The sequence below is a fragment of the Crocodylus siamensis genome, chromosome 1 (genome assembly GCF_052110815.1).
Source record: "Crocodylus siamensis isolate JL-2025a chromosome 1, ASM5211081v1, whole genome shotgun sequence".
Lineage (NCBI taxonomy): Eukaryota > Metazoa > Chordata > Crocodylia > Crocodylidae > Crocodylus > Crocodylus siamensis.
Window position 1 is genome coordinate 207,579,105 of NC_143395.1, and position 15,202 is coordinate 207,594,306.

Below are 15,202 nucleotides of genomic sequence, written 5' to 3' on the forward strand. Positions count from 1 at the left end.
GAAGAGACCCAGGTGAAATGACTGGAGTAAGCCTGCAGATAATATAGGGAGGTCTATCAGACTACAGAAAAGGCAGATTTGGTATTGATCCTATTCAGAAACTGAAGTGAAATCAGTGGCCTTGTGCCACCATGGGTCACAGCTTACAACCCAGCCATCACTGTGGAGCAAAAGTCTCTGCTGTTACCAGATTTGCCCATCACTTTGGGGTATGCTCATTTATTAGGGGTACGTTTCTGGGGTCTCTGTAGTTCTAAATATGCTGCTTGTGTTACTTGTATTTCTATATGGAGCTGTATCTCTCCCTTTTTCAAGTCCTCACCCCCAATGGAGCCATCTTTCAGGACTCAGTTTCAATGGGGCTGAGTTCTTCCAATTACTGAATCAGATGCACATACACACACAGGTTAACAAGACATGTCTGAGCCAGGCCAGGTTATTCAGCATTGACAGGCTAACATCCTCATATGCCTTGAACTCACTTCATCAGGGCAACAATAAAATGCAGTCTGACACAAGCACATGGGTTAACAGAACACATCTGAGTCAGGCCGGGTTATTTAGTACTGACAGGCTGACACCCACATGTGCCTTGAATTTGGTTCATCCCTTATTTCAGAAGGACAGTAATAAATGCAGTTTGACACACACACACACTAACTAACTAACTAGCAGAGTACATCTGAGCAGGCTGGGTCTGATCAGCACTTTCAGATGATACCCTCACACACCTTAAAACTCAACACGTCCCAATTTCTTGTCACTATGGTCCTAGTAGTGACTCACATGATGAGCAGACCTCACCATAGTTTTGGGCATTACAGGATCTTTGACTTAGGTAAAAGAACAAATGCTGCAAAGCAAATGGGGAGGTCAAGGGGAAGGAAGACTAAGTGAGGTTCAGAGAGAGAGTATAGTAACCAACTTGACCATAAAAGTTATGTATTGCCAAGTATATGAATTTATGATGATACCAGTAGTAATAACCATACAAGAGAGACAAACGAAACAGTTATAATATTTCATAGTTTCAGTTAGGTATTTGGGGAAGTCTAGATCAAGTTTGATCAGCAAATGTCAGGTTTAGAAAGCTGTGCATAGAGTAAGAGAGTAAAAGGTTCCTGGAGTGAGAGAGAGAAAGAGTTGGGATCTCACCACTCAGCGAAGCTTGAACCAGTCGAAGTTCCAAGGTGTTTGTTGGAGCTTGCAGACAGGCAGAGCCCTCAGCATGACCAGTGGAGGGATTCCAGGCAGAAAAGGAGTGAAACTGGTGCAGCTTTTGGATCCAAGCACCAGGACAAAAACTTGAGTTTGGGTAGGAGTTTTTGTAGAGAACTAACAATGGCTCAAGGGAGAACACTAGATTTGTTTATGGGTAAAGGATGGCTCATATGCTGGGTAATAGGAACAGATCACTCCTGACTATGGGTGCCATTACTTTAAGGGAGCTCACAATACAGACAGGTAGATTCAGTGTTTTGGGCACCAAAAAAGGAGTCATTACTACAATTGGTCTGATAAATGCTGAGCTGAGTGTGTGTAGATATTGGTTGATATATATTTGGAGCAGAGATCCCGCATCATGCAGTGTTCCCCTGCTTTTCTGGTCCCAGAATTCAATGCAGTCCTTGCCTTGGAATCTCTGTTCTCCGTTCTGAATGCTAGTGAAGGTACTTTCCTGTCCCATCTCCCATGTAAATGAGGTGTCATCCGGTTTCATCTCCAATGTAAATGAGACCAGGGGAGTTGCCTCACTCCTATCACTCTTGTCTAGAGGGCTTTAGATGCATCTCCCACTGCATTGTCTTTTGTAAGTCCTTCCTCTAATCAGTTCTTGTTTGTGGGTGGGGGGGCTGAGTCCTTTGTGAGTCAGACAGACTGCATACTGTGCCAGGGTTCCCCAAGAACACAGCTGAGAGGTAACACTGCCTGTCCCCACCTATGAGTGGCTGGCTATAAAATTCCCAATCCCTCTGCAGTAAGCATAAACTCAGATACTATGAAACAGCAGGTGGCTTGGGGCAGCTCCATGCCCTCAGTGCCCCATGCAAGATCAAACCTGGATCTCCCCAAGGGCCAGATCTGGCCTGTGGGCTATAGATTGCTAATCCCTAAGTTGGAAGCTTTAAAAGGAAAAGACTGGCCTGGGGAAGAAGAACCCAGAAAACTTATTTGCGGGAAAGAAGAGGAATATCAAGCATAACAGCAAAGCCACGAACTCTGCTAACTAGATGCTCCTTCTCTCTAGTTACCAGCAGATGGAGTAGAATCAAGAAAAGGAAGGTGAGATAAGCACAGACACCTGGGGAGGAGAGCTGGCTAGGGCAGAGCAGGAAATGCAGGCAACATTGCATCTGGGACAAGGAGAAAGTATGAGCTTGTTATATCTACAAAAAGCCTTGCCTTTCACTTTACTAAAGACAATTCATATCAGATTCAGTTTCTTATGTACAGCCATTTTTAATTGTCCCAGTACATTAAATTTTTCAAATGTTTTTCTGTCAGAAAGGTTTTATTTCCCTTTTTCATAATGCCATAAAATAGTGAAAGAATGTTACTATACTTTTCCAGAACCTTAACCTTCAATCAGAAGCCAAGTATTGGAAATTTCCAATGGAAATTTCCATGTTTTACTTGTGCCTTTTTCACCCAATACTAAGAGAGAACTTATGAGGATAATGATTTTTGAGAAATTATGAATATGTGACTATACTTTGATACTCTTAAATTAAGCTGATTAGTAGTCAGTGCTGTAAAAAAAATCTTGTATGTTTTCTTCTTTGTAGATTGTTGCAACTGAAAAAGACATTACACCACCAAGTTTGGTAGTCCCAGAGCCCCGAGAAGATGGCCTGGATCATAGCATTGCAGATCACATAGTCTCTATCCTTCCTTCACTTGTCCTTTCTGAGAGTGGAAAAAAGGTTTGTATTGTCTTTTTATTTTCAGAGCTCTTGATAGATCAATAAATCTGGTTTGGGTTGAAGCATTGTTACAGCCATGATGCACCAGTGGCAGCATCGGCAGTGCTTTTTTCAGGGAGTGCACTGCCAAGTTCAGGGGGTGCATGTGCCCCTACACATCACCAGTGAACCAACTATATGTTTGGGAAAGAAGCTGGACAAAATTTGGGGCAGAAAACACCTTTCTTCAGCTCTGGGAAAGAAGTAGACACCAGCTTTTTAGTCATTGCCTGTGTTTAGTCCATTATTTTTAATGCCCAGTGGGCACATCTGCATGTGCAATTAATGTACAGAAAGCTTCCTGTGCAGTAAAATACTGCACAGTAAGCTTTCCCTGACAGTGCGTCTACAATTGCCTCTCACCCTGCCTCCTTGCCTCAGGCAGCTGCCTGCTACTGGGGCCAGCTCCAATTGCAGAGCCCAGGTGGGGACAATGTCCCTTTGCCCCTGCAGCAGGCAGCTCCTGCCCTGGCTCTGATCTTGGATCTGAGGCTGTGAGCTGCCTGCTGTGAGGACAAAGGGACATTGTCCTCACCTGTGTTCTGTGATTGGAGCTCACTGCTTGGGTTCAAACTGTTCAGGAACTGGGTACAAACTGTTCAGGAAGGACAGGCTGGGGAGAAGAGGAAGAGGAATTGCACTTTACGTAAAACAGCTATATCATTGCTCAGAGTTCCAGTATGGAACTGGAGATAGGCCTGTTGAGAGTCTCTGGGTTAAGGTTAGAAGGGACAGCAACAAGGGTGATGTCATGGTGGGGGTCTGCTATAGAACACCAGACCAGGAGGGAGTGGTGGACGAGGCTTTCTTCAAACAGCTAGCAGAAGTTTCCCAATCACAGGCTCTGGTTCTCATGGGGGACTTCACTCACCCTGACATCTGCTGGGAGGGCAATACAGCAGTGTGCAGGCAATTCAGGAAGTTTTTGGAGTGTTGGCTGCTCCAGTACTTGCACCAGGATGTTGTCCCCAACTAGGGGCCATGCTGTTCTTGACCTGGTGCTCACAAACAGGGTAGAATTGGTGGGGAATGTAGTAGTGGATGGCAACTTGGGCAGCAGTGACCACGAGATGATTGAGTTCAGGATCTTAAGGAAAGAAAGGATGAAGGGCAGCAGAGTAAGGCCCCTGGACTTCAGAAAATCAGACTTCGGCTCACTCAGGGAACTCACGGGCAGGATTCCTTTAGGAAGCCAGACTGAGGAAGAGAAGAGTCCAGGAGAGCTGGCTATACTCTAAGGAAGCCTTACTGAAAGTGCAGGAACAAAACATCCTGATACACAGGAAAACTAGCAAGTATGGCAGAAATCCAGTTTGGCTTAGCATGGAACTCTTCAGTAAATTAAGTCGAAAAAAGCTTGTAAGAAGTGGAAACTTGAAGAAATAAATAGTGAAGAATATAAGAGCAGTGCTCGGGCATGCAGGGATGAAGTCAGGAAGGCCAGAGCGCAATTGGAATTGCAGCTATCAAGGGATAGGTAACAAGAAGGGTTTCTGCAAGTATGATGATTGCAAGAGAACTATTAGGGAAAGTGTGGGTCCCTTACTGAATGGGGGAGGCAACATTGTGACATGTCGTCATTAGTGACCTGGAAGATGGCATAGAATACACCCTCAACAAGTCTGCAGATGACACCAACCGGAGAAGTGGGGGGAGTGCACTGGAGGGTAGGGCTAGGATTCAGAATAACCTAGGCAAATCGGAGGATTGGGCCAAATAGAATCTCATACAAGAACAAGTGCAAAGTCCTGCACTTAGGATGGAACAATCCCATGCACCAGGTTGGCTGATGCATGGCTGGGCTGCAACTCTGCAGAAAAGGACCTGGGTATTACAGTGGACAATAAGCTGAATATGAGCCAAGAGTGTGCCCTTGTTGCAAAGAAGGCTAACAGTATACTGGACTTCATTAGTAGGAATGTTGCCAGCAGGTCCAAGGAAATAGTTTTTCCCCTCCGTTCAGCACTGGTGAGGCCACATCTAGAGTACTATGTTTAGTTTTGGGCCACCCACACTTTAAAAAAGGATGTGGGCAAATTGGACAGAGTCCAGCGGAGGGTGACAAATGGTGAGGGGGCTGGAGGACATGACTTACGAGGAAGACTGTGAGAACTGTGTTTATTTAATCTAGAGAAGAGGAGACTGAAAGGAGACTTAATAGCAGTTTTCAACTACCTGATGGGTTCAAAAGAGGATGGAACTAGACTATTCTTAGTGGTGGCAGATGACAGAACAAGGAGCAACGGTCTCAAGTTGCAGCAAGGAAAGTTTAGGTTAGATATGAGAGAGAATTTTCTCACTAGGAAGGTAGTAAAACACTGGGATGCGTTACCCAGAGAGGTGGCAGAAGCTCTATCCTTGGAGATTTTTAAAACCGGGCTAGACAAATCTTTGGCTGGGGTGATCTAGTTGGTTATGGTTCTGCTTTGAGCAGGGGGTTGGACTAGATGATCTCCTCAGGTCCCATCCAACCCTAACTTTCTATGATTCTGACCCTGGCAGTAGGCAGCTGCCAGGGCAGAGGACAGATGGGAAACAAGTAGCTTCCCAAGGGAGGGGAGAGTTCTTTTCCGCTGCTACCTGGACTGATCAGGAGCGATTTGCTCCTGATCAGCTATGTAACCACAGTAAATCTACTACCTGTCTTTCCAGTTAGTAGAAAACTGCAGTAGACTAATCTACTGCAAAGTAGCTCCTGTGCACATTTACATAGCAATGCTTTACTGTGCAGTAGATTAGTCTACCATGCAGTAAATTGTCTCATGTAGACACACCCAGAAAGGACATTAATTTTTGATTCCAGGCCCATCTTTCAGTTGTGCTTCAGTGATTTCATAATTGTGAGATTCCCTTTTGACTGGCCTTGGTCTTCTATACAACTAGGGTGTCTGTTCAGCTGCACTTCCATTTTTTTGAAACTGCTTCTGATCATTTCATTTTTTTGAAACTGCTTCTGCTTTCATTTACATGGAGGTAAAAGTAAACTGTGTTTCTCTGTTATCTAGCTTAGGCTGTGTCTACTTCTTTCCCAGATCTAAAGAATGGTGATTTATGCCCAAAAGTGTGTCTAACATTTGGTTGAATAAAAGATACCTTACAAAAAAAACCTTTTGCCCCTTCTTAAGTTTGCTTACTTATTTTCAATGCATCTGCCCTTTTATTTAACAGAATCTCTACAGCTTGTTTCTTCCTAAAGACAATGAAGAAATGAAAATCCTCCCCCAGTGGCCTCTTCTACTAAATTACCATGACGTTATGTCACAGCGGCTGCACCTCTTAAAGGTATACTTCTGTGTCTTATATCAGCAGTCTTAAAGTCTACAGGCAGTGAATAGTAATACACTTGAAAGGACAGAGAGGTCATTAATTCAGAGTACTGTTTCAACAACACAGAGTAGAAGAGCCCAAACTTGTCCACTTGATGGCAACTTTAACCACATATCAAAAGTCTAAGGATCATCCAGAACAGATTGAAGCCACCCAGGGATAATGCAGATCCTGGCATACCGTGTACCATGTTAATCTTCAGATGTTTCTACACCATGGACAGTCCTGAGCATGTTCTGCCTATCCTATCTTACACTGACAAGCCAAACCTGGAACTATAGTGGTAAAACCACTCTGGAAGCATCCGGGGTAAATCTATGAGGACATGGGGTTGCAGTCTTACCCTGCTCCATTCAGCCACTGTCCCATCCCTGGCTGACCTAAGGGGAGCTCCAGGGTTGCTCCTGCCCTGCTCCAACCATGGGCCATGGCTGTGCAGAGGCCAGGATCAGCAAGGGATAGCAGCAGTAGTATGCAGGTTCTGTCTTCCAGCACCTGCTCACTGCCTATCACTCCCTCCACAACAGTGTCCCACATTAGCTAGGAGCAGGCATTGGAAAGAGAAACCTGCATCCTGGCACTGCTGTCCCTAGGTGGTGCAGGAACAGGTGGAGACCCAAAGCCTCTCTTACCCTGCTCCAGCTCCAGGTTGCAGAAGTGGCTACACAGAATGGTGAGCTCAGCTGGAGAAAGCATCAGTGGCATGCAAGTTCCTCCTTCTAGCACCTGGTCCTAGGTAGCAGGGTACACCAAGAGGAACAGGGAGTGGGCAGAGAACAGGTACTGGAATAAGCAACTGTTTAAGCAGTAGCATCTCAGGTAGCCAAACAGTTACAGTCGATATCAGAGCAGTCCTTCCGCACTCTTCCCCCTCCGTCTCCTTACTTAAGCAGTCCTTGTCCAAGCCCAGCACCTTGTGCAGCTGCTCCCAGTAGTCCATGACTGGAGAAGGACAGGTGAAGCTCTGAGACTCCCCCTACCCCCAGATCAACCAGCTGCAACTGTCCCAGGCATGATCCTCCCCCACTACCCCCACCCTTGTGCATCTGCTCCCTGCCTGACTCTTCAGTGTTCCCTGCCAGCCAAGGGACTCCAGCAACACCTCACCCCAATCTCTTCCTGATGTGAGGGCAATGTGCTGCACCCCATTTTAGGAAGTCCTGAATTAAGCCATGGGAGCATTCCATTTCAAGTACACTGAAACAGGTCTTGAGTGGTCTGGGCATAGTGCTTAGCATCCTTGAGTGCAATCTCCATGTAAACAATAAGGTGGACTATGTTATAGGGCTGTGCGAAACAGCACCATTTCGTTTCAACTTCTGTTTTGCCATTTCTATGGGACAGTGTTTCATTTTGAGTTTCATTTAGTTTCGAAAGCACTGTTCTGTTTCGTTTAATTGAAACTGGTTCGCTGTTTTGATGCTGTTTTGACATTTTGTCCATAGGCTATAACGGGGAAGCATGAAACTGCCTATAACTTTGTTATTTTTGGCAGACTTAGATGAAAACAGCAGGGATGGTAGACACTTCTGAGGGCATGAAGTCTGCCAAGTTTCAAGGAGATAGGTGTAGAGGTTTCTGGGAAACTGCAGCTCAAAGTCTTGAAAGCAAAACTCATGTCACTTGTAGGTGTGAAAGCACAATGGGGTGAAAACAGCAGGCATAGTAGCCCCTGCTGAGGCCACAAAGCCTGCCAAGTTTCAAGGATATAGGTGCAGAGATTTCTGCGAAACTTCGCCTCAAGCTGCTGATGAGCAAAAGTTGTGTCGTGTGTGTGAAGGCACAGTAGGGTGAAAACTGGAGACATGGTAGCCCCTGCTGAGGCCATGAAGCCTGCCAGGTTACAAGTAGATAGGTGCAGGGGTTTCTGGGGAACTGCATCTCAAGCTACTGACAAGCAACACTCTTGACTTGACTGTGCGGGTGTGTTAAGGTGCGCCCTCACTGGTGCTGGGGCCTCTACATGACATAGTAGTGTTCCCCAATGAGGTTTCCTCCTCCCCTACAGCCTCAGCCTGGTCCACCACTTTAAACGACAGCAGGTAATAACTTAGTAAGCAACACCAGCAGCATCTCAGGTAGCCAAACAGTTACAGTCGATATCAGAACAGTCCTTCACCACTCTTCCTCCTCCCTCTCCTTACTTTCTATTTCCCTGCAAGGAAGCCCAGCTTCAGCTTCAAAATATTTCATAGATTTAATAGACATCAGGGCTGGAAGGGACCTTGGGAGATCATCAAGTCCAGCCCCCTGCCCAAAGGGCAGGAAGGCAGCTGGGGTCATAGGATCCCAGCAAGATAACCATCCAATTTACTCTTGAAGGTGTTCAATGTAGGTGCTTGAACCACCTCCGCTGGCAGACTGTTCCAGACCTTGGGGGCTCAGACAGTAAAGAAATTCTTCCTTATGTCCAGCCTAAAATGGTCTTGCAGGAGTTTGTGACCGTTCGATCTCGTCATCCCTTGGGACGCTCTGGTGAACAAACGTTCCCCCAGATCCTGGTGGTCACCCCTGATAAACTTATAGGTGGCCATCAGATCACCCCTGAGCCTACGCTTTTCCAGGCTAAAGAGTCCCATGTCTCTCAGCCTATCATCGTAAGATCTGTTTTCCTGACCTCTGATCATGCGCGTGGCTCTCCTCTGGACTCTCTCAAGCTTCTCCACATCCTTTTTGAATTGTGGAGCCCAAAACTGGACGCAGTACTCCAGCTGCGGCCTCACCAAGGCCAAGTACAAGGGGAGAATGACGTCCCGGGATTTGCTTGAGAAGCATCTATGGATGCAAGCCAGCGTTTTGGTCGCTTTACTAGCCGCAGCATTGCATTGGAGGCTCATGTTCATCTTGTGGTCAATGATGACCCCCAAGTCTCTTTCTTCTGTAGTGCTATCCAACGTAGCACTGCCGAGCCTATAAGGATGCTGCAGGTTTTTCCTCCCAAGGTGGAGAACCTTGCATTTTTTGGTGTTAAACACCATCAGGTTCTCATCTGCCCATTTGCTGAGCATGTCCAGGTCAACCTGGATCACCCGCCTATCTTCTGGCATGCATGCTTTGCCCCAAAGTTTGGTGTCATCGGCGAACTTGGCCAGTCCACTCCTAACTCCAATGTCCACATCATTAATGAAGATGTTGAACAGTATGGGTTCAAGGACAGAGCCTTGAGGGACCCCACTGGTCACAGGGCACCACGATGAGTGACTCCCATCAATTACAACCCTCTGGGTCCGACCATGGAGCCAATTTCCCAGCCAGCGGATCATGGTGGAGCCAAGGCCACAACTGGGCAGTTTGGCCAAGAGGTGATCATGGGATACCAGATCAAAAGCTTTTTTGAAGTCAAGATATATGACATCAATCTCTTCTCCCTGGTCCAGGTGATACGTCACCTGGTCATAGAAGGAAATGAGATTGGTCAAACAAGACCTACCCGCAACAAACCCGTGCTGGCTATCCCTTAGGATGTTAGCCTGGGCCAGTCCCTCAAGGATGGCCTCCTTAATAAACTTTTCTAAGATCTTCCCCAGGATAGAAGTCAGGCTAATGGGCCTGTAGTTAGCCGGATCCACTCCTCCCTTTCTTGAAGATGGGCACCACATTGGCCTTCTTCCAGTCTTCGGGCACTACACCAGAGCGCCAGGAGTTTTCAAAGATCCATGCCAGGGGCTGGGCTATGACGCTCGCCAGCTCCTTGAGTACCCTAGGGTGCAGATTGTCAGGGCCGGCTGACTTGAAGGTATCCAGCTTCTGAAGATTTTCCTTCACGAGGTCAGCATTGATGGAGGGTAGGGGATCCCCATCACCTGGATCTCCCTGTCCCACAGCAGGCATGGGCGTCCCATGGGACTGATGAAAGACTGACACAAAGTACCTATTTAATAGGTTGGCTTTTTCCTGGGCGTCAGTTGTCAGTTGCCCCATCTGGTTTAGCAGGGGTCCAACGTTGCCCTTGCTTTTCCTCCAGCTCCCCACATATCTGAAAAAGGACTTTTTGTTGTCCTTGATGCTTGAAGCTAGTTGGAGTTCAGTTTCAGCCTTGGCTTTCTGGTTTGCTCCCTGCAGGACCAGACCAGCGCAGAATAATTCTCCTTGGAGGTGAATCCCGTCCTCCATCCTTTGTAGGCTTTCCTTTTTAGCCGCAGGAGGTCTGCTAGGTCCCTGGAGAGCCAGGAGGGCTGCTGTGCCTTCTTGCTGCCTTTCCTCTGTGTTGGAATAGATTTAGCTTGTGCATTGAGGATCGCTTCCTTGAGAAGCAACCGCTCTTCTTGAACTCCCATCTCCCTGGGGTCACGGTCCCTGAGGGCCTGACCGACAAGCCTCTTGAGCTTGTCAAAGTCGGCTTTTCTGAAGTCAAGGACTTCTGTGTTGCTGACTAACTTGCCAGCTGTACGGCGGGGGGTGAAGGTGATCAGCTTGTGGTCGCTGTCACCCAGCTTCCCATCGATCACTAGGTTGCTGATTAGGTTGTCCCCTGTAGCCAGTACCAGGTCGAGCAGCGCTTTGCCTCTTGTTGGCCCATAGACTTCTTGAGTCAGGTAGAGGTCATCCACGCACGAGAGAAAGCTTTGCGACCACTCGGATTTTGATGAGTGATCTTCCCACGAGATGTCTGGGTAATTGAAGTCACTCATGACAACCAAGGTCCTGGAGCAAGCGGCCTCAGTCAGTTCCCGGGCGAACTCCTGGTCAAGCTCAGGACTTTGAGTGGGAGGTCTGTAGTAGACTCCCACTATTGTGTCCCCTGTGCCGTATTCCCCACGAATTTTTACCCAGAGGGTCTTTAGCTGTCCATGCTGGTCACCAACATCAGCTTGCAGGGACATGTAGCTTTCCTTCACATAGAGAGCTACACCCCCACCCCTTTTGTCAACACGATCCCTTCTGTACAGGGTATAGCCCTCTATACCCGTGGTCCAGTCATGGGTGGAGTCCCACCAGGTCTCCGTTATCCCAATGACATCATAATTCTTTGCACTGAGCAGGAGGATGAGCTCCTCCTGCTTGTTGCCCAGGCTCCTGGCATTAGTGTACAGGCAGGCAAGTGTCCCCTTGGGGGGCTCTTGCCTTGCCCACAGATTGTGCCAGGGCTGGGGCAGGGGTGGGCTCCCTTAAGTGCCTTGGTCTGGTGGCTTTGCAAGTGTTGCTCAGTGGGCCAGCAGTGGCAGTAGTCCCCCCATCCCCCAGCGGGCTTAGTTTAAAGCCCGGTGAAGCAGGTCAGCCAGTCTGGCTGAGAAGAGCCTCCTCCCCAGGGGAGAGAGGTGGAGGCCATCTCTTCCCAGCAGCTCGCTGCCTCTCTCTCCAAAGAGCGGGCTGTGGTCATGGAAGCCAAAGCTTTCCCGATAACACCAGCGCCGCAGTCTTTGGTTCACTGCATGGATCCTCCTCTCCCTCGTCAGCCCATAGCCTGAGACTGGGAGGATCGACAAAAACACCACCTGAGCTCCCAGACCCCTAAGCCCCGCTCCCAAATCCCTGTAGCGCCTCATGACCTGGCTGGGGGTGCTCCGAGCCGTGTCAGTGGTGCCCACGTGAATAAGGAGATGCTTTAGTGATGAGTGCAGTGAATAAACTAGAATAGAATAGAATAGACAAACACAGTATTCAGCATAAAAAGACAGAGCTCTTTATATAGAATTAGTTCTATGGGGTTTTAGAATTCATTTTAAGTCAAAATTGGAAGCAGATTGGAGTTGTCAGGTAGTGAAGGTATTCCAACAGAAGGCAGATAGTATGGTTGGCTGGTGAAGGAGGAAGAAACTTTTTAGCAGAGACACATTCCTTCAGTACATGGTGGCCACTAACTTTAGTACCAAATCAGTCTGCACACCGCATTAATGCACCTTAGACACATACCTTTATCACTTTAATGGGCATTAGACAAATGCACATTCCATTTAGGCACATGTAAAAACATGTGTAGACATACCCAGTGAGACTGAATTTTATGACCTCTCTCTTGTGGAGGCTGCCACTATAGCTAATAGTGTAGATCAGATAAGATTATGTGGAAGAAAAAAGCTAATAAAGAAGTATTCTTTGTATTCTCACAGATTACATCAATACATAATTTTAATATTCCAGGAACTTTTCAGTTTCTGTTTAATAATGGCAAATGGTCTTTGTGATTTTAACAAACATCTATTAATTTTACCTTCCGTCAGCTATTCTCTTTTCTTCCTACTAAGTTACCATTCCCCCACAATGAAGAGAATAGAAAAACAGCTCATTTCATCTTCTACTTACACTGATTTAGTAAGAAGTATAAGCATTTGCTATGCTTAAGCATGTGCTTAAGTCCCACTGACTTCAGAGTTAACACATACTTAAATGTTTTGCCTTATATTTTAAATGAATGCTGAGAAATCCTTTGTTATGAAACTCTACCTTGTTTTTTAAATTTCACTCCTTGCTCCAGGTCCAAGAAGACTTAAACCCAGAAAAGATTGAACAGAAAATGATGGACAAGCTTCCACTTGTGAAACTTCTTCGGTTCCCCCTTCCTTCGCCTGGGAACAACACTAAACGTTTGGCCAGAGTCCATGAGCTCATGCATTATTGTACCAATGGTGAATTCTCTTTTCTGTTGCTGTTTTGTTGTTATTTAAGGATAGATTCCTGTGAGATAGTGGGAACCCATTCTTTGGGGGGAAAGTTTTTGATTTTTCCAACTAAAACTACCTCTGTACTAGCCAGTAGTCACCAATTCCCATTCTTTGGAATGTAGGAATGCAGGATTGGAAGGCCCACTGATTCTATTCCCCTGCATTCACAGACAACTTTGCCCAGAAAGGCCTACAAAATAGCCTCATAGGTTTTCTAGTAGGTGCTCTGTGGCTGTGGCATGCAAGAGAAACTAAGTGCCACAGAAAGAAAGCAAGTGAGATAAGGGTACCAATAATATTTATGCTATTGTAATAGCGGGAGATTTGTAATAGCAGGTGTTCACAATACACTGTCAGATGGACCATACTCCATGCTGTAAAGGAAGGCAAAAACAAACAGAGTAAACAAATTTACTCCACAGCAGGATAGTACTTGTAAATTCAAGCACTATCCTGTTATCGAGTAAAAAATGGCAGCAGCGCATGTGTCAATGCTGCCTGGCTGGCTGAAGCACAAGGGTACTTCAGAGTGGGGATTGCATGCCAGCTAGCTCCACACTGAAGCTCCCTTGTGTCCCAGCCAGCCTTCCCCAGCACATTGAGCCAGGGAGAGCAACCTTGGGCTGGCAGGCTGACCCCCAGGGCTTTCTACCAGCCAGGGCTGCTCTGCTTTGGCTCCACATGTTGTGCCTGAATAAACTGCAAAGTTTATTGTTCCAGAGTTAATTGCTCCGAGGCACACCTTCAAATGGTATGTCCAGGAGCTATTAATTCCGGAGCAATAAGCTACACAGTTTATTCAGGTGCTGTAAATTGTATGTGTAGATGCACCCCCTGGATAATAAACTCATCTTCCTCTGTATTGGCAATACTGCCTAAATTTATGTGACCAGTAAATTTTGTAAGGACACATCTGGTTCTTGCACCAGAGTCAGTGATGAAAATACTTAACTAGATATGCCCCAAGACTTAAACAACACCACAAGTAGCCCCTCTCCTCTTAAAGTATAACTGGGGACCTACTTAATTCATGGTTTTTTAGATTTTGCAGAAACCACAAAATCAACATAAAAAAACCTTTAAAATAAAAGTCTGGCTCCCCAGTGGGAGCCAACAGTCCTCACTGCCAGGAGGGGAAGGCACCAGCTAGTGGTGTGACAAGAAGGGCAGCAGAGAAGATGGCAGTTGCCCCCTCATCCCTTCTACCCCCTGCCCAGGGTTTCTCCACCAGTCAGCACTGAGGAGTGGAGTCTCTCCATTAATGAGCACCAAAGGGTGGAGCCACCATGAAATGAACATAGAATTAGAGCTTTGGGCCACAATCAACCTGTGAAAATTGGTAAATCCACCTGCCATTTAGATAGACCCCTAAGTATAACCTACCCACTTAGCCAAGTCTTTATCTACTATAAAGTATGGTATAAATCCCCATCTTCTCCACTCCAGCTCGTAGTTTCTCATGAGGCACGGTATCAAATGTCTGGCTGAAATATAGATTGATTAGCCAACTCTGTTACTTTCATCTTGGAGTTTCTTTAGTTTCTCAGAGTTTCTCTTTTGGAAGTCCAAAATCCTAGTTATGGACACTATTGTCTATACCAGGGGTGGGCAAAATGCGGCCCATGGGCTGAACGCAGCCCACCAGACCATTCTATCCAGCTTGTAGGGCCCCTAAAAAGTTTAGAAAATTAATATTTATCTGCCCCTGGCTGCCTGTCATGCAGTCCTTGATGGCTTGCCAAAACCCAGTAAGTGGCCCTCCGCCTGAAATAATTGCCCACCCCTTGGTCTATATTGTAAAGTATACTGAATTGAATCAGTTGATGATCACCCAATCTAAGATTATTTTCCATAACCAGCCCTTTTGTAAAATCCACTTGTTCACACCCTAATCTAGCATGAAGTTTTGGCTAATCCAAATGTCAGTTTCTAGATTGTGAGCAAACCAGTTACAATGCTTGTTGGAGACCAAAGGACTGAGGCCTGGATCTTGACAATGTGTCAGAACTCATAGGTTATGTAGGTTTGCTATTGAGGTTAAAAGAGGAAAGGCAAAAAATGTTAATCACTTGACCTTTCATGCCAATCCAAATGCAGATAACAGCGTTTTGAAACCACTGAGATATATAGTGCGATAACTTTTGGACTGAGGTAAAGCTTTATGTTGATCAACAAGCATTACTTAAAAATAATGATGGCTGTCAAATTGCATTCCCTTTGAGTTTCTTGCATGAATAGTACAACAGCTTTTACAGTAGTCTTTTATTCAAATATGCAAGTTAAGCTTATTTCTCCATCAAGAACTGTGGT

At 46.3% G+C, this 15,202-nt stretch overlaps 1 protein-coding gene across 1 annotated transcript in view; it reads left to right on the plus strand.

The window, feature by feature from the left end:
• SPAG17 (sperm associated antigen 17) overlaps positions 1–15,202 on the plus strand; it is a 354,514-nt gene that overhangs the window by 145,536 nt on the left and 193,776 nt on the right. Inside the window, exons 11-13 of the mRNA XM_090053742.1 lie at positions 2,787–2,924; positions 6,132–6,245; positions 12,706–12,856. Coding sequence (XP_089909868.1) covers positions 2,787–2,924; positions 6,132–6,245; positions 12,706–12,856 — 403 coding nt within the window. The remainder of the gene's footprint in view (positions 1–2,786; positions 2,925–6,131; positions 6,246–12,705; positions 12,857–15,202) is intronic.